Source organism: Quercus robur, chromosome 2, assembly GCF_932294415.1.
Source record: "Quercus robur chromosome 2, dhQueRobu3.1, whole genome shotgun sequence".
Lineage (NCBI taxonomy): Eukaryota > Viridiplantae > Streptophyta > Magnoliopsida > Fagales > Fagaceae > Quercus > Quercus robur.
This window is the reverse complement of record NC_065535.1, coordinates 25,565,607-25,588,763: the sequence shown is the minus strand read 5'-3', so window position 1 is coordinate 25,588,763 and position 23,157 is coordinate 25,565,607. Positions and strand designations below refer to the sequence as shown.

At 34.6% G+C, this 23,157-nt stretch overlaps 3 protein-coding genes, 1 long non-coding RNA gene and 2 pseudogenes across 6 annotated transcripts in view; 3 read left to right on the top strand and 3 right to left on the bottom strand.

Annotated features, from left to right (window-relative positions):
• LOC126713048 (uncharacterized) overlaps positions 1-20,495 on the top strand; it is a 36,030-nt gene extending 15,535 nt beyond the window's left edge. The window contains exon 6 of the transcript XR_007651255.1: positions 20,341-20,495. The gene's annotated coding sequence lies outside the window, so the exon portion shown is untranslated. The remainder of the gene's footprint in view (positions 1-20,340) is intronic.
• LOC126713049 (uncharacterized) lies at positions 1,751-4,350 on the bottom strand. The gene is made up of 2 exons (XR_007651256.1): positions 3,982-4,350; positions 1,751-2,086 (listed from the first exon to the last, which is right to left on the bottom strand). It is a non-coding gene; the product is annotated as an uncharacterized LOC126713049 (long non-coding RNA).
• Positions 9,259-10,780, bottom strand: LOC126696674 (probable polyamine transporter At1g31830; annotated as a pseudogene).
• On the top strand, positions 11,281-12,902 carry LOC126696664 (probable polyamine transporter At1g31830; annotated as a pseudogene).
• LOC126713047 (uncharacterized) lies at positions 17,213-20,495 on the top strand. 2 transcript variants are annotated; one of them, XM_050412691.1, is made up of 5 exons: positions 17,213-17,789; positions 18,464-18,559; positions 18,654-18,702; positions 19,631-19,743; positions 19,845-20,132. In XM_050412691.1, exons 1-4 carry the CDS (start codon positions 17,454-17,456, stop codon positions 19,717-19,719), a joined length of 570 nt encoding a protein of 189 aa, XP_050268648.1. In that variant the 5' UTR covers positions 17,213-17,453; the 3' UTR covers positions 19,720-19,743; positions 19,845-20,132. The 2 variants fall into 2 exon arrangements, with proteins under 2 accessions (XP_050268648.1, XP_050268647.1); XM_050412690.1 differs by lacking the exon at positions 19,845-20,132 and adding an exon at positions 20,273-20,495 and having other exon boundaries at positions 17,236-17,789.
• A 474-nt stretch (positions 20,496-20,969) lies between these two features.
• Positions 20,970-23,157, bottom strand: LOC126713045 (uncharacterized). Of its 2 annotated transcripts, XM_050412688.1 has the most exons (5): positions 22,803-23,157; positions 22,157-22,682; positions 21,858-22,076; positions 21,657-21,781; positions 20,970-21,540 (listed from the first exon to the last, which is right to left on the bottom strand). In XM_050412688.1, exons 1-5 carry the CDS (start codon positions 23,155-23,157, stop codon positions 21,338-21,340), a joined length of 1,428 nt encoding a protein of 475 aa, XP_050268645.1. In that variant the 3' UTR covers positions 20,970-21,337. The 2 variants fall into 2 exon arrangements, with proteins under 2 accessions (XP_050268645.1, XP_050268644.1); XM_050412687.1 differs by having other exon boundaries at positions 22,157-23,157.

Genomic DNA, 23,157 nt, shown 5'->3' with positions numbered 1-23,157 from the left:
CCCAAAATAGATAAGAAAAAAAAAAAGGATGAACCAAAACAAAAAACAAAAAAATTAGTAAGAAAGAAGAAGACGAATGTGAAAAAAAAAAAAAGGGCAAAAGACAAAGGGAGAGAAGATGACTAAACCAAAAAGAAAGAAAAGAACGTTGCAATGGGGTATTTTTGTCCAAAATGAAGGAAAGATTTGTTCCAAATTTTCTTTTATTTTTTTCTCTTCCATCCCTACATGCTTTAAGTTGCTTTAGTCAGTCTTCTTTTCTTTTTCCTTTTTTCAGTGGAGCTTCTGGAAATTCAAATGAAATTATTACTTTTCGGTGTTGTGAAATTTGTAGAGACAAAATTCTAGAGAGAGAGAGAGAAATGTTTGACAAGTGATTGTTCATTTCATATCAAAGACTTCAGGGCTCTCTTTTTTCAAATTTATTTGTATTTGAAAAAATATATAAAAAGAAATTCAATTGCCTTATTAAATTGATGCTTTTATTTATTTATTTTTTCATTTTCAAATTCCTTCGTGGTTGTCATAAATAGGCTATCATACTATTAACATTTTTGTAATAAACCTTTAAATACTATCAAGTTATTTTAATAGATTTGAATTTATTTTATTCTACCTACCTAATTTTTACTAAATTATTTTATTGTTAGCACATTAAGCATCATCCTAACATTCATTACTTGTTAATACAAAATATTATTGTAATAAAACTTTCAGTGTAACTAAAAATTTTCTTTTTTATATCTGTATATATTAAGAGGATTTAGAAAGTTAGTTATTGTTTATTTTACTATAAAAAATACTTTTAAATTAATTAACTAACAATTTAAAAATGTGGTTAAAATAGTAAATTGACAAAAGAAAGTTAGTTATTACTTTTTTTATAGTCAAAAATACCCTTACCTAAAACTTAAAAATGGGGTTAAAATAGTAAAATAGTAAAATGGGGTTAAAATGTTAGACCTGATGAAAAATTGAATGAAATCTACATGCCTGCTAATGACTTCTCTCATTGTATTTCTAATGACTTTATGGCCTTCACATCTAGTTTTATCTAATTTCTTTTTTAATTTTCTCAAACAGATGTAAGGGATCAAAAATGTGTTACAAGTTGTAAGTTGCAACTTGCAACCTTGACATCCGATTGGAAATGTAAGACTTCAATATACTCTAAAATAATTGGAGTTGCAAAGAAAGATGGAAAAGACCTTGGACTTGAGGAGAAATGCCAGCCAATGTACTTAATATGATGGTTATATGTTCAAATGTTTGAATTGTACTAGGGGAAACATCAAACTGGAAGAAATGCCAATTAGAGCGAAGACAACAATTGTGCCTATGGTTTATATGTTCAAATGCACAAAGTGTACTCAAAATTGTATCTTGCTCAGTTAAGTGTTCAATGTCAATGATGTAACAATTATGTGATGATAATTAAGTGTTAAATATATTATGAGAGGTGCAAGGATATGTTATAGTTTTCATATATGTAATGACTACTTGTTTGTAATATAATTATGTTTATATATAAAAAAACTAACTCAAATTTGCATATGAATTGAAGGATATGCAATGCGGACCTTGTTTGTGATCATTTGTCCACAAACTATTTCTTTTTTCTTTTTTTGAGAAGCTATTTACTGCGTAGAATTTTTTATTTTTTTTCATTGATGTTAACAAAACACAAATTTACAAAAATAAATTACACATAGGCGCACATGTTTCTTTAATGATAAAACGAGAATTATAATTTGTATAAATTGCACATAGGTGCTGAATTTTTTATTTTTTTTAATAACAAAATGAGGATCATAATCTGCTCATGAATACATCTCACACAAATCACTAGTACATCATTGCCAAACTAATTGGCATATGAACAATCATTAGAGCACTTAGCCAAAGTTTAAAAAACATGATTCTAAACTAAAAAAATTGCTCGATATTGTGGGCCACCTATTCTCTCCACTTGCAACACTTCTTTGAGTCGAGGATCTCTTGCACCATCAATTTTTGTGGCCGGAGCTTGCAAATGCAACACTTGCAAATGTCCTTCCTGACCTAATGCATTACTTGTACAGGACATCTACAAGAAAGCAATTACACATAACACAAATGTAAAAAAAAAACAAAAAACAAATGAAATATTTGAAAGAAATAATTAATGAATCATTTCTAATATTTTTGAAAGAAATAATCAAGAAAAAAAAATGTAAAACATCAATAAATCATATAGCAAGCTTAGTATTAGATGTACTAAATTATCCTAATGTGCATTTAAATTATAGCTAAAACCTCTAGTGTATTTCTGCCAAACCTGAAAAGTTTTACATAACCAAATAAGATTGTTTAATCAAATCTCAATTGATCGTTAGTCAAAGGCGTAAAAAATACCAGGGTTAACTTCATAGTCTCTACTCACATATCTTCATTCCACCTTACATAACTAATGTTTTATTGAGTGTGTGCGTATATATGGGAAGCCAGTATGCTAGTGTATTAAGTGGTTTTCACAGTTTTAATATTCTATTCCTTTAGCCATACACATAGGCAAGGTTCTTCATTTGGAAAAATTAAGTCTTTTGGTAACATTTTATCAGAAATTTCACTTGACAAGGTTCTTCTACTGCCTATTACCATTTTCTATCTAGAAATTTTTGTGTATAATTCATCCAAATGGCACAAAAGAGTATGTTTACAAGAATTGTTTTGGTTATTCAGATATTTTACTGATGAACAAACATATTACATCTAGCAGAGTAAAGCTACCTTGAAACTCACAGTCCATCAAGGACAACCTAACAAAGATTGCTAGCTTACATAACAACAAGACTAATAATACAAAACAAAGCCATTTAAAGCCAAATTGGATCAGAGACAAGGATTAGCGTAGACTCCGGCATCTACCAGCAACAACCCCACCAGATTGAACAGAAAGCACATATCACATAATCGTTAGGACAATTTATCAAACAATTGGAATGCACAAATAATGAACCTAAGTTGAGAACTCAATCGACCATGGAATCCTAAAGACCGAAGTGATACTTCAAATTAGAATGTAAAAGACATCAGTAAAGTTATTAAGGATGATTTGTATTCATTGATCTTTGAGAGAGAATAAAGTCATAAATGATAAGATTTTGATTTAGTTATTATTGAAAATATGCAAAATTAAAAAAAGAAACAACAATCCATTTTTCAATTACCTGAATTATATGACAAAATAAGGTTTCAATCATGAGTAGACCTCTACTGGTGGGACAAACAGAATTACTAAAATCGTCTAAAAATCTTATAAGACTTAAAGGGGGTCATTTCAGGGCTAATTGGAAGCTAAGCAATTCTGGTATTAAGGGTTCAATGTAGCTATTGAGTATTGACACTAACCTACATGGTCATTGACTCATTTACAATTTCCACCCTAACCCACTATTGTTTTTGCAATATCAACAACACCTTAATTCAAGATTAACTTGCATTGCCCACCCCAATATCTAATATCAGTATTAAAATGCAAAATTTAGTAAAGGCCCACTTGGGTGGACATTACAAATTAATTTTGATACGTTAGAGCACACTATCACATAAACCAGCCCACTAATTTGGTAAATTCAACACTAATTTTGACTGGTAAACTGATCTCTAATCTGGGTATTGAATATATATTGATCACAAAAATTTATAGTTTAGGATGGACATTACAAATAATCCTATAGTTTATGGTGGATAGTTACAATAAACCCTGGTATCAAAAAGTAACTTTTTTCAACTCAAATTATGTTTTGCCTAAATATTCCAATGGATAGGGAAATTTAGCCAAAAAAAAAAAAAATGGTGATTTTCTTTTGGGTATAAGAAATAACTAATACATATCTTGGGCAAGATTAGAAAGGCAGCTCATTAAGGAAAAGAATAAAGAGTATGCCATTCAAAGAAGAAGAAGAAAACAAAAACTGGTATTTGAGTTGATGAACTCACCTTGTGGAAAGGGCGAGTCCTAGATCGAGAATGAAGCGTGCATGGTGGAAAGAAGCAGAGGAATTTGAGGTTGTTCTTCTGACTTCTGTCTTTCTGTGTTCTGTTCTTGTCTTGCTCGATCTTCTTCTATGTTGGGGATGGACCTTCACTACATGAGAGTTGGGACTTGGGACAGCTTCACATACGAGAAAGAGGGAGTGTGAGTGTTTGGGGGTTTGGTTTCAAATGCTAAGTTTCAGTGTTTGGGTATGAGCTGGGGCTGCTGTGACAATGGATTGAAGGAGAGGCAGAGAATGGGTTGAAAGAGAGACAGAGACGGCAGCTGCGCAGGGAAGAGACAGATAGAAAAAATAAAATTTTGATTTTCTGTCTGGTTTCTCAGACTTTTACCAGAAACAGTGGGCGAGCTGTGAAATTTTTTAAGGGTAAAATAGTCTTTTTGTTATTTGGTGAGGTGTCAAAGGTTTAAGCCATTGGATTAATTGCTTGGCTGGTATTTGAGGTAATGCACGGGATATGGATCCAAATAATGCAGTGTCATGGGTCCAAAGTGTGAGACTATTCTTTAGGGTGGTATTTTTGTAATTATAAGCAAACATGGGACCCACATCATGTCAGATTGGCCATTACTCTCCCCAACGGATATTTTCTCCTCTCTCCTCTGTTACCGTGCTCTTCATTCTCATCTTTTTTTTTTTTTTTTCGAACTCTCCATTCTCATTTTTTTTTTTCTTCTCTTCAAAAGCACACCACAGCTGCACACCGGCCCTCCAAAGCTGCTCACACCTGCTCATCATCGCCACCACTCACCAGCGGTGGGCCGAAAGAAAAGATCAAAATCTGGGCTTGATTTTGGTTTGTTGTTTGATTTGGGTTTGGTGATTGAAAAATGGAGTTTAATTTGGGTTTGGTATTTCTAAAGAAATTTTTTTTGTTCTGGGTTTTGGTGTTTGTTTCAAAATGGAATTTGATTTGGGTTTGGGGTTTCTAAAGAAAATGTTTTTGTTTTGGGTTTTGGGGTACATCCACAAATGTACAGAAATGGGTTTGTGCGTGTGGAGTTTATGTATGTTCTATACAGGATGGTGTGTATGTCTCAGGTGACATGTGAGGCACTGGGGTTTATGTATGCTCTAAGCTTTTAGTGTTTGTGAGGAAGTGGGTTTGATGGAGTTGGTACAAATTGTGGGAGGAGGCAGGAGCTTTTTTTTGGGTTTCTTTGTTTTATTTATTTATTTCAGACATTGTTGGTGGGTTTCTTTGTTTTGATGGTGAGTTTGAGTTTTTCTGGAAAATCCATATGGAAATGGAAAGAAAGAAAGTAAGAAATGAAAGAGAAGAGACAACGCGGGTAGGCAACTACCGTTCTGACCCAACACAGTAAATGGGTCTCACCACTTTGTGCAAAATTTCGAGTTATAGAGGTCAAGATATGAAGCCAAACAAGTTTTAGTTTGAGTGGGTGAAAAAATAGAGTTAGAGAAATGAGTTATGAAAATTGAGTTTGAGTTAAGAGAATTGGGTAATGAGAAGTGAGAAATGAGTGATGAGAAAACCAAACAGGGCCAGGCTCCCATCTAACCATTTTTCTCTAATCTTTTGCCCTCAGTCACATAATTTTTTTCCACACCCTAATCCCGCCGAGCAAACAGTAGTTTTTCCCTCTCAAATTCTCAGTCTTAGGCTCCCAGTCCCACCTATGACCTAACCTTCTACGCTTTAAGAACACAAGCTCTCAGTCTCACACTCTCATCAAGACTCGTCTCTGATTCTCAGTCTCTCTCTCACAAAGAAAGAATTTCCTCTCAGTCAGTCTCCTTATCATCTCCGTTCTCCACCGTGGCTCTGCTACTATATAGTTCTGTCTTTGGTAACTCTAACCCCTAATTTTTTTGGTTTTATTTTGAATTCACTGAATGTTTCTTGTTGATTCTAATTTTTGTTTTTTTTTTTTTGCGTTATTTTCTTGTAATTTCAGGGGTAATTTAAGAGATTCAGCTTCAGCCTAGTAAAGGACTAAATCTCAAAGGCTTAAAGAGTTCCTGGGTATTTTCTAATACTATTTATAATATTTTTTTGAGTTCACTAATGTTTGATTTTTTTTTTCTATGCAGTTTGATTTTGTTTGAAGGGTTCAAAGATTGTAGATTTATTTGTTGATCATCCTATTGATTGATTATACTATTGTGATTTTAGTTTATTATATCATGCTATTGATTGACTATACTGTTTTGATTTTAGCTTATTATATCATGCTATTATGGTTTTAGTTGATTATCTTGTTGTGATTTTAGCACTGAGTAAGCTGTGTGTTGGTTTTTGTTACTAATATGTTATTAAAATTAGTGTATGACTCTGTGTTTTAGTTAAAGGTTACTTAGAATAGTAATTTTATAAAGTCCAGCCCATATAACCGAACAAACCGCATCGAGCTGCCAAGCTTAACCGCACCTTGTGTAGACCGGTTCTTACCTTGCAAAAGTGAGGTGCGGTCAAGCATAGGGTGAAACCGCACCCTATAGGCATGGTGCAAAAAACCTCTCCAAAACCAACCGAACCAATCTGTGTACGCCCCTAATGGTAGATACGTTTTTGTCTATTTTAATTTTGGGAGCACCCATTTTCACATTTTAGTGTGTTGTTTTTATATCTCTTCATCTCACAAGTGTGGGAGTGGGACATCTAAAAATTGCTCCATTTTGGAACTCCAAATTTTACACTTTTGTTTGTTTTGTTATTTTGATCTCTTTTATCTGACAAGTCACAAGTATGAGGCATCTCAAATAGTTATTCTGTATTCACATTCATAAATGCCAAAAAAAAAAAAAAAAAAATCTATTTTATCTATTTTGCATAACTATTTTATTAATATACCCTACATTTAATATTTTATTCTCTTACCAGTTACCACTTTATTTATAATAAAAAATTTATTCTATCTCTATTCTCTTCTTTTTTCTTTTTTTTTTTAATTCTTTCTTTATATTTTGTGAGATCAAAACAATTGAGGTGAAATAAAATAATAATGTTTAAGATGTAAACATTGCTAAAGTTTGGTTAAATTTTATATGTTTGTTGTTTTGATCTCTTTTATCTTAGTGAGACATCTCATGTATGTATTCAGCATTCGCATTCATAAATGCCAAAAAAAAAAAAAAACTATTTTATCTATTTTATATAACTACTTTATCAATATACTCTATATTGAATATTTTATTCTCCTAACCAGTTACCACTTTATTTAAATTTTTTTTTATTCTATCCCTATTCTTTTTTGTTTTTATTCTTTCTCTATGTTTTGTGAGACTAAAATAATTGGGGTTGAATAAAATAATAATGTTTAAGATATAAACATTGCTAAAGTTTGGTTAAATTTTGCGCGTCTAACTCTAAAAATCACCCACATTAAATTATTTAAACTCATGTAAATTTAGATTGTTGCTAGGACTAGAGTAACCATATAAATATACAACTTTGTTTCTCAAAAAAAAAAAAAATATATATATATATATATATATACTACTTCTATCAATAAGTTATGCAATTTGTTTAAATATTACCCTTAAATAATCATCAATATATATATATATATATAAGCCTACCTTATGCGGGAGTGCATGAGGTCCTGCCATGGGGCACTCTATATAAGTTCTTTGCAGCATTTAAGTTCAGAACTTAATTCCTTTCAGCAAAAAACAGTTCACTTCTTTCTCTCTTAACTCTTCAGTTCTTCCAGCAAAAATTTAACTCTTTCAGCTGCCCTTTTCATCAATATATAAATTTCTCTTCCCTTCTTTTGCATTTACTCATTTCTTTTCCTTTCTCTTCCCTCAATTACAGCCAAAAAAAGTGTTAAAGGTTGATTGGCTATATATTGATGGATCGACTCTTCCTCTACAAGCTCATGGACAACAACTCCTTCATCAATGTCTGCATGTAAATAAATATTGCTGACTCTCTCTCCCTCTCTATTTCTATCTTTCATTTTTATCTTTTATTTTACTTGGGGTGCTAAGTTTGTGGTTTACAATGTTTGAGGGTACTCAGACTCAGGGAGATTGAAACTTCAACTTTAACCGTTGCAGTTGGCAGGACTAAACCCAAGGAGGAAAACCATCGGCCCCTAATTTATCAAACCCTTCTTCTGTATCAAAGAGGTACAAAATACCATTACTCTGTTTATTCATTCTTTGATGTTGTTTGGTAATGTGTTTTTGATAATCAGACTAGATGCTGGTTTTTTTATTTTTATTTATTTATTTATTTTTATTTTTATTTATATTTTTTAATATTTGAATTGTTTGCTGGTTGAGATTTTTACTGACCAACACCGTTTCTGTAATTTATGACTTGGTCTTTGGGTAAGTGATATAAATATGTTACATGGGGATGTGATTAAGAAAATTTGTTAAATTTCGTACTATAGACCTTAAGTAAAAGACAATTTGATAAGTAATCTGGTTTTGTTTAGAATGATCAATGAGGAAGAAGCTTAATAAATTTTTTTTTAAGAAAAAGCTTCTCCACGCCTGTGCAATTGAAGCACAGACCCATGTACCTGTATGGATTGGCTGACCTTCAAAACGTCAATTGAGGCCAAATTTTTGTAGGATTCGCATTGCAAAGATCCCCAGGAGTCTATTAAAGTGTTTGAATCCATAGTGCTTGATAAATGCTTGAAAGAAAATTTATAAATTTTATTTCCGACTTGGCAATCTATTAATCATATTTGTTTGTTCTGTATTTTCTTGGGGATTAGAAACAGTTAAATTTGGAAAAGATTATAAAAGCACTTGCATATACTTAGCTTGCGTTCATTTTTTCCCCCTGTTATATGCTAAGTAATCAGTGTTGTTTGGTTCTCAAGGATTGGTTGGTCTCATTGTGTTTTCTTTATTGTTGCTTATGTCAATCTTGGCTAACTAACACGAGTGAAAAAAATTAACATAGCTACGGGTAAGAAAGTTTTTATTATTTTAAGTGAATAATTTGATTTTGGATTAAGGATTATTTGACAATAAATTTTTAAAATAATCACCACAATCTACCCATATTCTATATGTCCTACTTAATGACAAAAACTCAGTTGCCAAAAATAAAAAACAAAGAAATAAACAAAGAGAACCACAAAGGTACAAATTAAGAACTAAGTGGGTAGAAAAAATGATGTGGTGTCTTCATTATTTGAAGGTTAGCTTAGAATCTATATAAACTTGGAATCTCTTTGTATGAAAACCTGTCTGCTTCTAGGTTTAAAAAAAAATTGTTAAATATGTTTTACAGGTACACCTTTATAAAATATGTTGAACCATGTCTAGCACAACCATCAAATAGATGTTTTATAGGCCAATTTCCACATCTCTCTCTCCACATACTTACAAGAAATACCTTGAGTGTAGAAAGAGCCAACACAATGCAGATCAATATGGTTGGTGGAATACACATAAGAATGGCTCCAATTGTTCCCACGGGTATCTTGTAAGGCCGAGATGCAAATGGATGTTTTACTCGTAACCATACAAATGCTAGGAATTCCAAAATCATTCCGAAACAGTACAAGAAATTTTTCTGCTGCTACAATCTCTTGGAAGCTCAGCCATGACAGCAAGAGCTCACCAATGGCTGAGAATAGAAACCCTATTAGAGGAGTTCCATAACAAGACCTCTTGCCAAAGAACTCATGTAGCATCCCTCGTTCCGCCATACCCAAAAGTTGGAAAGAGTCACTGCTCATCTCAGCTACATACATCCCCATATTCGACATTGCTGAAGCACCTTGGATCCACCATCTCAACCAAACTCCCCCTATAATTTTAGCAATATCCGAGAAATACCTAACGGTCCACAACTCACGGTTGACTGGAACAGCACCAGTACCAATTAAAAGAGGGAAGAAATATCCAAGAACTACCAATATCAAAGCATAAAGCAGAGCCTTTGGAAGTGTTCTCTTTGGGTTGTCCACCTCACCAGCAAGGGTGCTTTATTGCGTCCCAATAATTTAGATTCCAAAATAAAGTGTTTAAATACAAATTCCAATCCACATTATGTCGATTTACCTCTAACCATCTAGAAGGCTCCAGCTTTGGAATTGCCACAAGCCCCATAACTATGAAAGGAAGAATTGAGAAAATTCCTAAAAGAACAGCAACCCATCCAACAATGGTCAATCCCCTATAGTTCATGTAAGTGAGGATAACAGTCAAAGCTAACACGGCTAGGATTCTCGGTAAACCACCACCTAAAGTTGGGCTTGCCGACTTTAAATAATCAAGAAACAAAACTGGGTAGAGCGCGTTATCAATAACCCCACTTAGCCATTTCATCCAACCTTGCTGAAACCCCCAATAAGGACCTAATGCAGCCGAAACCCAAACCACATAACCACCATTCTCGGGGAACATGGTACCCATCTCAGCAGTTATTAATGCCTCAGGAACACTCCATATGAAGGGGAAAACCAAGAAGCCGATAAAGGCTAAAAGAGGACCAGTAGCACCCACAGTATCCTCAATCCCAAATGGCCCCCCAGAAACCTCATAGAAGATGAGGAACACAAGAGGTAGAATTGAAACTTTTTTGAACTTCTACCCTAGGAAGAGGTACTGCACCAACTGACACATATTCATCACCACTATAGTCTCCCATTGCAATAGATGTTTGCCTATTTGATGTATTCCTCAATTTCTACATGCATCATCATGTTCTTAATAAATTAAACATTGGGATTTCTCTCTGATATAAGAATTTTCTTTTTATTTAAAACACACACACAGAGTTTTAAGAGACCATTGTCCATGCTTTAAGAGATTGCCCCAAAGCCAAGTGTTTTTGGAACTCCTTGATGCTTCCTATGTCATCGAATATCTTTTATGGAGTGCCTCTAGTTGATTGGCTTAAAATCAACTGCAAAAGCTCTCGGATTAGCGTTATTTTTTATATGGAGTAGGGAACAATTTTTAAATAAAAAGAAAATTCTTATATCAGAGAGAAATCCCAATGTTTAATTTATTGAGAACATGATGATGCATGCAGAAATTGAGGAATACATCAAATAGGCAAGCATCTATTGCAATGGGAGACTATAGTGGTGATGAATATGTGTCGGTGCAGTACCTCTTCCTAGGGTAGATAAGTTCAAAAAAGTTTCAATTTTGCCTCTTGTGTTCCTCATCTTCTATGAGGTTTCTGGGGGGCCATTTGGGATTGAGGATATTGTGGGTGCTGCTGGTCCTCTTTTAGCCCTTCTTGGTTTTCCCCTTCATATGGAGTGTTCCTGAGGCATTAATAACTGCTGAGATGGGTACCATGTTCCCCGAGAATGGTGGTTATGTGGTTTGGGTTTCGACTGCATTAGGTCCTTATTGGGGGTTTCAGCAAGGTTGGATGAAATGGCTAAGTGGGGTTATTGATAACGCGCTCTACCTAGTTTTGTTTCTTGATTATTTAAAGTCGGCAATCCCAGCTTTAGGTGGTGGTTTATCGAGAATCCTAGCCGTGTTAGCTTTGACTGTTATCCTCACTTACATGAACTATAGGGGATTGACCATTGTTGGATGGGTTGCTGTTCTTTTAGGAATTTTCTCAATTCTTCCTTTCATAGTTATGGGGCTTGTGGCAATTCCAAAGCTGGAGCCTTCTAGATGGTTAGAGGTAAATCGACATAATGTGGATTGGAATTTGTATTTAAACACTTTATTTTGGAATCTAAATTATTGGGACGCAATAAAGCACCCTTGCTGGTGAGGTGGACAACCCAAAGAGAACACTTTCCAAAGGCTCTACTTTATGCTTTGATATTGGTAGTTCTTGGAATTTCTTCCCTCTTTTAATTGGTACTGGTGCTGTTCCAGTCAACCGTGAGTTGTGGACCGTTAGGTATTTCTCGGATATTGCTAAAATTATTGGGGGAGTTTGGTTGAGATGGTGGATCCAAGGTGCTTCAGCAATGTCGAATATGGGGATGTATGTAGTTGAGATGAGCAGTGACTCTTTCCAACTTTTGGGCATGGCGGAACGAGGGATGCTACATGAGTTCTTTGGCAAGAAGTCTCGTTATGAAACTCCTCTAATAGGGATTCTATTCTCAGCCATTGGTGAGCTCTTGCTGTCATGGCTGAGCTTCCAAGAGATTGTAGCAGCAGAAAAATTTCTTGTACTGTTTCGGAATGATTTTGGAATTCCTAGCATTTGTATGGTTACGAGTAAAACATCCATTTGCATCTCGGCCTTACAAGATACCCGTGGGAACAATTGGAGCCATTCTTATGTGTATTCCGCCAACCATATTGATCTGCATTGTGTTGGCTCTTTCTACACTCAAGGTATTTCTTGTAAGTATGTGGAGAGAGAGAGATGTGGAAATTGGCCTTGTGATGCAGCCCTGTCTCAAGTATGTGGAGAGAGAGATGGATCAAGTTCTCCGTTAGTTCTGACCTCCCAGATCTTCATGGTAGTAATCAAGCCAGCAATGATGCCTTAATAGATTAATGCGTTCTGATTTATAAATATGCATGGGAAATATTCCACTGTGATGGTGCTAAGCTGCGTGACAAGTACCACATGCCACAATTATCAAGTTGGCACAATATTTGTTGACAACTGGAATGCAAGGTAGTAATGTTATCTAATTTACTCATTTGCATTCTTTTTGCACGTAGCTATTTGCAGTTACTAGCTGTTTATCATCTGATGATTGGTGGGAGGGAGGATTGAAAGTTGAGACGTTAGTGAATGTACAAGGAAGACATAAATTTGGTTTTAGTAGATTTCAACACAGTTTCTTTTTTAATTAATTCCCGACTTTCATTAATGACACAATGTTGGAATGAAGGATTGTGATTTTAGTAATCTTTAAAATAAGTTATTTCATGTTGGGGAAGCATCTTTGCTTTGCTAATGCTATTCATTGTAGTTGTCTTGGGGCTGTGTATTCAATCTTAAGATTTTTATTTTAGACAGTTTTGAGGTTTAGTTTTGTTTGATCTTCTGCACTATTACACCAAGTTAAACCTTGAGTCAATTTGGAAATAGGAAAATAACATGAATAACAACAATAAATAAAAGAGGGTTGCATTGTAATCAATGTAGATTGCCAGAGGTTCAGACAGGGTCAAATTTCCTTAGCCCCCAATCATGCTTGCATAATTCAACAGAGCATTCAACCTTTTGGGGTTGGCCCCTTGGGTCTTGCAAGAAAAAATATCAAATCAATGATCTATAATAGACTTGTTTGATATGTGTGTCCGCAGACTCATGTTTAAGGTTCTGCTCCTAGATGGGATTGGTTTAAGTTTAATTGTGATGCAGCTATTGGGATTAATTTCTCTTCCATTTCTGTTGTGTTGAGAGATTGGAGAGGGATGGTGGTTTTAGCTGGCTCTAAAAAGATTAATACCATCATCCCTCTCCAAGCTGAAGCCGAAGCCCTGTTGTGGGCTGTTCAATTGGCAATGGAGAATGAATTTCCTAAGGCTGTGTTGGAAGGTGACTCTAAAACATGTTTGATGCTATCTCCCTGCGGTCTAGAGATAGACCTTGGAGGATCAAGAACTACTTAGAAGAGGTTGTCTCTGTCTCTAATTGCTTTTCAGAGTGCTCCTTTTGCTGGGTTAATAGAGCTGACAAACCAAGCAGCCCATGTTTCGGCAGTCTTGTCCTTACATAATTCCCATGTAGGTGAGATAGATCCATGTATAGGGCCTTCTATTTTTGTTGATATCATTAGGCAGGATGTAGCTCCTGAGATGTTTGCTTCTTTGCTTTGAGTTTCTTTCAATAAAGCTTTTCAGATTATTTATAAAAAATAAATAAAAAAATAAAAGAAGGGTTTAACTTCCTAGGACCCTAGGAATGAAGATTTTGCTCTTGAAAATTTGAAATCCCATTTCTAGAATAATCTCAATTTTTTGGTAAACCTCTCCTTATATATTTTTAACACTATTTTCGAAGCATACCTCCTAGTTGATCATATAAAACGCATTAGTGAGAAGCTATCATTGCACAAAGATCGAGAACTTCTAGATGGTTCTAGCAATTTACAAGTGGCTGAAACAATACAGATTCATAAAAAATGAAACCAACTCAACAAGATCACATCTGCTTTAATTTCCCTGCTCTGTTAACTGACTTCGTCTCATCTCCCACCACAATCCTGAACTGAGAATTGTGTTTGTGAAAGATATCCACGCCAAAAAAAAAAAAAAAAATATATATATATATATATATATATATAAATGAAGAAGAAGGAAACAAATGTGGACATTATCTGGATATTTCGGTCACGCTGATTATATGATTGGATGTTTAATTAAAGAGAGTAATATTTTCCTAAGTACTTGACATCATAAGTGATGTCAATTTTTTTTAATGAGATGTGCACAGGCGGTGCTTTAAGGTTTAGGACTTAGGAGAGAACGGAGTGGCAGTGTGGCAACAGTTGCAGTTGCCGGTGGTCTGTGAAAGGGAGTGTGGGTGAGAGAAGTTGTAATGATTTTTTTTTAATAAATTGATGTTTTGGCGTTCTCCCATTGGAGGGTGTAATCTGTGAGTTTTACACTATATCCGAACATAATTTAAACTCTTAATAATGCATATCAGTACACAGGGCGGTCTAAACTGTTAATAATGCATATCAGTACACAGGGCGGTCTTAGGCCTAGGCCCCCTACCCCTACCAGAGAAAGGTCCCAAATTTTGAGGCAAAATTTGATATATCTAAAAAAAAAAAAAATTTAGAGATATAGGAAAAAAAAATTTAGTTTTATAATTTTCTTCTACTTTTAAGAAGTTTCAAAGTATTGAGTAATACTAGAGATAATACAACTTTAGATACATGGGTCTTATAAATAAAGCAATGCTATAGTTTTACAAACTATTTTACAACATTTTTACAAATTGCTGTTGTGGTCAACTTCTTACTTGTTCTCATCTGGGTCCACCGATAACATCACTTTTTTATTTATTTATAATTATTCATCACATCATCAATTTGTAAAAGTTTTTTGTAAAAGAATTTGTATCTCTAGCATTTTCCCTTATAAATATATGTGTCACTAATCGAAAGAAATAATTTAGATAGGAAAATGCTAGAAGTATTATTAATTTTACTTGAAAAGTTTACAAATTAATGTGACAATTAATATAATATGTAGACGTCAATAACCTATTAAATGCATTCTTGAATTATTTTTTGTGATTAATGATACATTTTTGTAAGTCTCATGTTATAAAATTTATAATATTCTTAACACCATTCATTCAAATACTCGTTTATTGTCTTCTTGAAGTGTTACTAATTGTATTCATTTCTACATCATTTGAAAGTTTTTTTTAGTAAAATTTGTTATAACTTTTGCATTTTTCCAAGAAAAAGAGCATATTACAAAATAAAAGGAGTAGATTTTTGTTATAAAGAAATTATAATATTAAATATTAGTTAAATATTATTTAAGTGATAACAAAAAGACCCATTTAAATATATTGCCTTAGGCCTCCAAATTGGTTGGCCACCCTGAGTACACAGACTTGCACAAAACAAACCATTATTAAACCTAGGTCCAAAGGCACCAAACACATGTCATGGGGTCAGACTACACAGAGGTGCGGTTTGGGTTTGGATTGGGCGTCTGCGTTATTTATTTATTTTTTTTCTTTCACGTGTTTTAGGGAGACAATTTACTGTTCACAACTATAGCAGCACTGTAGCAGATTTGTTCACGTATTGTTCATGAGACTCACAGTCACTTTATTAAAAAAAAAAAATTAAAAATAGGTCTACGGTACTATTCACATATTTTAAAATTATTTTGTTACAATGTTTTCAGTTTTCAGTTTCAGCAAAAATAAGTTCAATCAAAACGGATCCTAATTCTTCATACATCACCAACCAAATCTGATCAACTAAATTGACGAAACGAAGGTTGATCAATTACAACTTACAAGCCTAATATTTCCCTTATCCAATTAACAATGCTACATTGCTCTTATGCTATTATTATGGCCAACAAAATTTTTTTCACATTAGATTCACGGCTACTCTTTCCCTCCCCTTATTATGGTCATTGTCTCTGGGGCTGCTTCTCCTGAAAAACATTAAATTTCATGAAATAAGCAACCAAAAGTTAGTTAGGAGCCATCAATAGCATATGCCTCACAACCAAAAGAACTTATTCATAACTCAATCAACATGTATCAAGATGTGGACAAGGCCAGTCTGGAACGAAGTTGGATAAAAATTTGATCCAACAAGCTTTTATTAAGCACGTAACTTGGTACGAGGGACTAATCTCCAAAAGACTCTTCACTATGTTTAAGAGATCCATGGAAAGAGTGTTTGCCTAATGCTTTGGGTAAGGATGATGTAAAACACCTTGCAATTCAAAGAGCCCTAGTACTTAAAACGCAAAATAAGCTTATAAACCCACCATTCTTGCCAGCATAAATCTCGTTCCTTGGGCCATAAATACGATGCCGTGAAGATTTCTGAACCTTGGCACTTGAATTCCAGATATAGTTTAGCTCTTTATTTATTTATTTAGTTCATGTCTTTAGAAACTCAGCAAGAGAGATGGATACCTTCTTTTTTTTTTTTTTTTTTTTGAGAAGGAAGAGAGATGGATACTTGACAGTAATACTAAAGAGATTATAAATTTTACTATATAAATCTTACAAAACAATATTAAATAAATGAGCAATATGCAACAATTAAGAAACGTGTCCGTCGTATCAAAATATTAAATAATATTAATCACAAATTAGTGAATTGCTATCTTTTGCAAGTAGGGTTTTAAGGATAAAGTTTTGTGTGTTTTTAGGTAGGCTTCCTTAGTGAGGCCCATCTAGATATAGTTCAATAATAAAAGTGAATGCCAACTACATGGTTGGGTGATGCTAGGTTCCTAATACCTTTCTAATAACATACCTTAATTCTAGATTTAGAACAAACTAATTCCTTTGCAAATGTGATTCAAGTGGTTTTTAGATCTATAACCATGTGACAATTCCTTTCTATGCCCTGGTCTATGAATTTGTCTAAAAGGGCTTATGACATACTATTAGGCTCAAGACTAGGATGGGTCCACACATAGCAACCCCGCTTCATAACTATTCATTATTGGAAACCCTTATTAAAATTGATAGAGGTTGAGCTGCTAACAATTTTTTGATGATTTTACAAAATTTAAAATATAATTTAGTCATACGATGAGAATTGAAGAAATAACTTAGAATCTTAGATAGTCCATAAAAATTAAAAACCCAATTTATTTTTACAAAAGGTATAAAATATCTAAAGCCAATCCATGGACCCAAACCGACCAATGTGAGAAACCCACCGAATAACAGACTCTAGCTTAGCATTTTTCCAATTTGAAAATAAAAATTACCCGCTCAAACTCACACTCACTCTTCATTCACTGAATTCCAAACATACAAACTCTGCTCCAAAATTTTGAAGAGAGAGAGAGAGAGATATGAAGAAGAAAGTGAACCGCAAGTCCTCACTTCTGGAAACGCCAACAGAAATGGCGGATTTTCCTTCTTCTTCTCTAAACGAGTCTCCGAAATCGCCATTGTTCACCATCATCAGCGACAAGAAGAAGAAGAGTACGGTCTCCACCTCAAAGAACAAGAATGCCGACAAGTCGCAACCTACTATCGCCGCAGTGAAAACCCTAGGCACCATCTCCGATCTCAAAGACCTCGCCTCTTCGCGCCTCGACCATCTCAAGCGCCACATCGAACACTCACACTCTGAGATCATCAAGGATCTCCAGGCTTCCCACTCTCGCCTCCACAAGCGCTTCAAGGTCCGAATCAATTCTTTCTTCTCTTCTTTTCTTTCGCTTTCTCATCTGCCAAACAGATTCCTGTATATATAATAAATAAATAAATAAATAAAATTGAAGAAAAAGTTTTGGATATTCGATGATTTCTGATTTTTATACTTACCTGTTTCTTTCACCTGTTGATTGTCGATCTGTTCTGTTCAAAATAATCTCATACGAAATTTGACTTTGTTTGCCGAAATTCTATTTTCAAATCCTCTAGTTATGCTAATCAAATCTCTAATTTCTTTGGCATGAGAGAGAGAGAGAGATTTGAATTAGAAGATTCCATTAGAGTTTCTCAACTACTTTAGAAGACAGTGCTAATAGCCTAGACAGGCTTCAGTAACTTCAATATTGTTCTTCAATTTTTGCTTATAGCAAACGAATCATCTCAAATTATGAGTGATTCAACAAAATTTTAAGTGTAATTATGGTTTGACTAAGGTTTAGTTTTTTTGAAATTTGTATTGTTCGATTTGTATCTTATGCTTTTACCGTTTCTCAAGCTTCCACAGGTTTTCATGAACCGCTTTCACTAATAGTTGAAGAGTATTTCTATTCTCCTTTGTGTAAACTGCTGTGTTAGCAAGGTTTTTCTTGGCTAATTATTTGGTTCTCTCTCTCTCTCTCTTTTTTAATTTTAAATTTAATAGATACAGACCCAAGCATGCCAACAAGCGATGGATGAAGCAGAGAAGGAATACAAGAAAATGTCTGAACGGATTAGCGAAAGTCGGGAAGCAATGCAGGTAAACGTTTCCTTTGTCACAAACACAAGTTGAGTTTTTCTTGTGTGCTTAAGTAATTCCACAAAGTGTGTAAGCTAATGATAGTATTTTTCAGGCTTCGTATGCAGAGTTCAAGGCAGATGCACAAGCCAGTGCATCTCGTGGTATGTTTCTATATCTTGGTTTTACAACAATGCTACAAACATAAGAAATTTCACAACATGTGGGATGGTAGATTGTGATTAGTGTAACATCAACTTTCACATGGGATCGCCACTGGCATCACTCTTATTATATCATAACCTATCAACTCAGTAGTCGAGAAAAAAGTTATGTATCTAGATTTAATGATACTTTGAAGGAAAAGAACTTGTGAATTGCATATGCCTTATTGTCGTTAATGACATCTGGATATTGCTTTGTGATACTTTATGAGTTACGAATAATAGTGGTCATGGCTGATGCACTTGAGCAGAGAAACTGCACAACAGTTTATGACCCATTTACATCCTATTTATGATTAGCGTATTCCAAACTTGGAGGTTGGATCTAATGATCATATATCCTTATGAGAATTAGGATCCTAGTGAAATGGAGATGAGTGTATTTCATGGATAGATTGTATTTCTTCTATATAACAATGTATACTGTGTCACATCAATTAGAATTTTAAATAACATGTCATTATATATACTTTTATATATGTAATATTTAATCTGGAACTATGCATGAGGATATGCAAGTTTGCACATGTTCATGTACTTGTGCATGTGTTAACTGCAAATAGAACTCTTTTTTATGGACTCTAGATGGACTTTTGGATACATCATCCTATATCGTTACCAATTACCATGTATTTTTGGATGAGATTGAAGACATGCATTATTCTTCTTATTCAAACTGACATTAATGAGAAAATTACTACAAGACAGCATTACTGTATGACTTTAGGTGTGTTAAAAGTCATAAATACGAAGCATAATGATAATGTGAATACTAACTTGGGCTACCATTTGAATTTGTGTCAGCAGTTTATAAACCATTATCTGATTCCTTTTGGATGCATTCTTTGTTTTTATTTGAATTTTTCAGCATGCAAAACATCAATCGCTGAGCTTTCAGAATCCTGTGAGAAAGCAATTAATAATCTTCAAAGTCGTTTTGGGATTTCATCAGCTTAGCCATCTGGTAACAAGACATTTCAGGTGAGTACTTTATGCTAGGCGTCTTTCGTTATTGGTGTGTACCAGTCATGCAGTACAGTTATCCAAGAACTCAGGCCGTTTGTTAACTCTTTCCCCTGTAGGTTATCTGTTTAAAAAAGTATTAACTACAGTAAACCTATGTTTAAGGTTTAACCAGATAATACATCTTGGTGCTATTCTATCTTGGTTTAGAAGGTTTGGCTGGCGATACTATTCACTGGAAAAGAAGTTCCAAAAATGAACAATGAGATTCTTTTTCCCTCTTATGAATTTTGGACTGTTATAACAATAATGGAGAATTTCTGGGCCCAAAAAAGGAGAGAATTATTCTCAGCAGATTCTTTTCATTTGTATTCACGACACTTTAATGAATTACTTTATTCAGGACATATTTTCCTCTTACTTTGTTTGGGAATTGAATTTTCCATTGGATATTAAAATTTAATGGAACTTTTGTGGCAAGCAACTCTCTAACCTGTCTATCAAGGAATCAAATTTTGATAATTTACTGTTGAATTCTGTTTTCCAGGAATTGATATTTGAGAGAATCAGTCTGGATTCTAAAGTATCTACAGTCTATTACAATTAGTGAACGAGGTGAAATGGAGACATCTGCTATAGAACTGCTGCTGATTTTTACTTTATAAGGACAAATGCGTTTCTTTCTTAGGATTAAAAATGCTATTTTTACCAATAAAAAAGACTATGTCTGAACTGTATCTAATACATAATGAGCCCCATTGTCCATTGAATAGTGAATACCTTGGGGTAGATTTCTAAAGAGAAAAAATTTCAGTTCAATCGTCTTTAGTTAACTGTGATAATACAACTAACTCTTGGGGTTGATAACACTAGTCCTTTTAAATGATAATAAGTAATGACTTGTATATTCACAATTCATCATAGACATGAGTAGAGGGAGAGAAAGCAACTTAAAAGTTAACTGAAAGTTTAACTAAGGTTCCAACCTAAGTTGGATTTTTTTTTTATTAAAAAAAAAAACCTATTATTCTGAATTATTCAGGAAAATTGATCTAAATTTAATCTCCCCAGTTATTTGAGTTTTGGAGAATTAACCAATTAAAAAAAGAAAATAATTATTGCTCCTTTCTTATTTATTGTAAAGCCAAGTCTAGAGGTAAATTATGAGCGTTACATTCATGAGTAACTTCCATACCAAGGTTAGCACATTTAATAATATTCGCTCAAGTATTAATTACACTACCTTGACCATCAACTATAGATTCTTTATTTGCTATAAAAAACGCATGTAGAGATGAAAGCCTATTCCCAATAACCTATTTTAACTAACATGTGAAAACAAAACAATTGTTGCTCTCTTGCCTTGAATGAATTGACACTTGTGGATAGTTGCTAATTCGGGATTCTTCTATTTATATTTAGAGCTAGTTCAACACCCTCCCTCCCCCCTCTTCTCTCTCTCTTTTCGTGTCTGAAAGTTGCTGCCCAAAGGATTAGGACACTCCATGGATTTATCTCTAGAATGCAAATTCAAATTTCTACTCCATATCATGGCCCTGTTGCAGGGAGAGACAGAGAGAAACAAAAACTATACAGATTCTAATGAACGAAATCAAAACACTGAAGCACAAAAAGAATACAGTGAATCAGAACCATGGCTATCACTGCTACTTAAAAGACTTGTAGAACTCGGCCGCCTATCCCAGGTTAAGGCATTTGTACGGGTTTTCTCCACTTCAGGGACAAATGTATTTGTTACATGTGACACTTGCTTTCTCCTAAACACCCCCCACAAATAAAACTTCGACTGAAATGCTGCAAATAAAATAATTCAAGAAATAGTTTAACTTTCTGCAGAAAAATGAGATAAATTGATGTTTAATAAAAGGGTCGAGATAGCTTTTTAAGCAAATAAAGACAAGTGGGCTCACTCCTATATTGCGCAGGAAGTACGGTAGAAGCGAAAACCAAAAGTTCTGCATTTTGCACCATGGATCTCATGGCAAGGTCTTGGCTAATCATGCTATCCACCAGGCTCCCAAAAGCCTTTCCATCACTGTAACAATGTAACATTAACATTTAGAAGAACCTAAAGTGAGAGGAAGCTCATGAAACATTATTGAAACCATCACCTTTCATTCTTTGGAAAGAAATAAAGAGCAATACTCTGGTCGGATGGGCCCTGCTTCTCAAAACCTTTTGGCCACACATCTGACCTACGAAACAGTTCAGCATATAGCAACTCCGGCATTAGTTTTGCCTCCTCGCACACTTTATAGCATGCCAAGCAAGACAAATGAGCTCCAAGGCCAACAGCTCCAGAACTTCTGTTGCGGATACATAAACTTCCCCTGTCGAAAGGATAAAGTAATGCACAAGTTTAAATGCTGCATCAGATGAGCAACTTTAAATTCATGGGGGGAAGGAGTACCTCCAGATAGGATCAATGATAGGCTGTGCAGTAATGTAACATTTTTGTTCTAAGGTATTGGAAGGGTTACTGGTAGTAGCTATTTGAGAGGTTTTAACATATTCAGCCTCTTTAACAAACTTGGTCTCATCTTTCAGATCCACAATGAATTTGTGTCCAGGCTTCTGACCTTCTTCACAGTTCTCAAGCCTCTGATTGCAGCGAGGAGAAGGGTTAACAGATACAGCCTCTTCAACCAAGTTGGTCCCATCTTTCAGATGTAGTCCCAATTCTTGTCCAACCTTCTGACCTTCTTCACAATTCTCAAGTGTCTCATTGCATCGAAGAGAAGGGTTAACAGATACAGCCTCTTCAACCAAGTTGGTCTCATCTTTCAGCTGAAGTCCCGACTCTTGTCCAACCTTCTGATCTTCACAACTCTCAAGCTTCTCATTGCATCGAAGAGAAGGATTAACAGATACGGCCTCTTCGACCAAGATGCTCTCATCTTTCAGATGCAGTCCCAGCTCTTGTCCAACCTTCTGACCTTCTTCACAATTCTCAAGCTTCTCACTGCATCGAAGAGAAGGGTTAACAGATATTGCCTCTTCAAGCAAGTTGGTCCCATCTTTCAGATGCAGCCCCAACTCTTGTCCAGCCTTCTGACCTTCTTCACAATTCTTAAGCATCTCATTGCATTGAAGAGAAGGGTGACAAGATAGGGCCTCTTCAACCAAGTTGGTCCCATCTTTCAGATGCAGTCCCAACTCTTGTCCAACCTTCTGACCTTCACAATTCTCAAGTGTCTCATTGCATCGAAGAGCAACAGATACAGCCTCTTCAACCAAGTTGGGCCCATCTTTCAGATGCAGTCCCAGTTCGACTTCATAATTGTAATTGGCACCATCTGTCACTATCACTCGCAACTCCTGTCCAAGCTTCTTGTCTTTTTCAAAGATATCACCAGAATGCATCTTATTGAGTTGAAGGGAAGGGCTTTTTTTACATATTTGTTTACCCAT

Excerpts from the sequence above, each read along its gene's own strand:
- LOC126713047 (XM_050412690.1), top strand. The coding sequence starts at position 17,454 with ATGAAGAAGAAAGTGAACCGCAAGTCCTCACTTCTGGAAACGCCAACA. Across the intron at positions 17,790-18,463 it reads GCCTCCACAAGCGCTTCAAG|ATACAGACCCAAGCATGCCA; the intron begins GTCCGAATCAAT and ends TAAATTTAATAG. Across the intron at positions 18,703-19,630 it reads ACAAGCCAGTGCATCTCGTG|CATGCAAAACATCAATCGCT; the intron begins GTATGTTTCTAT and ends TGAATTTTTCAG.
- LOC126713045 (XM_050412687.1), bottom strand. The coding sequence starts at position 23,157 with ATGGGTAAACAAATATGTAAAAAAAGCCCTTCCCTTCAACTCAATAAG. Across the intron at positions 21,782-21,857 it reads TTCTTTCCAAAGAATGAAAG|TGATGGAAAGGCTTTTGGGA; the intron begins GTGATGGTTTCA and ends ACATTGTTACAG. Across the intron at positions 21,541-21,656 it reads ACTTCCTGCGCAATATAGGA|CATTTCAGTCGAAGTTTTAT; the intron begins GTGAGCCCACTT and ends TTTTATTTGCAG.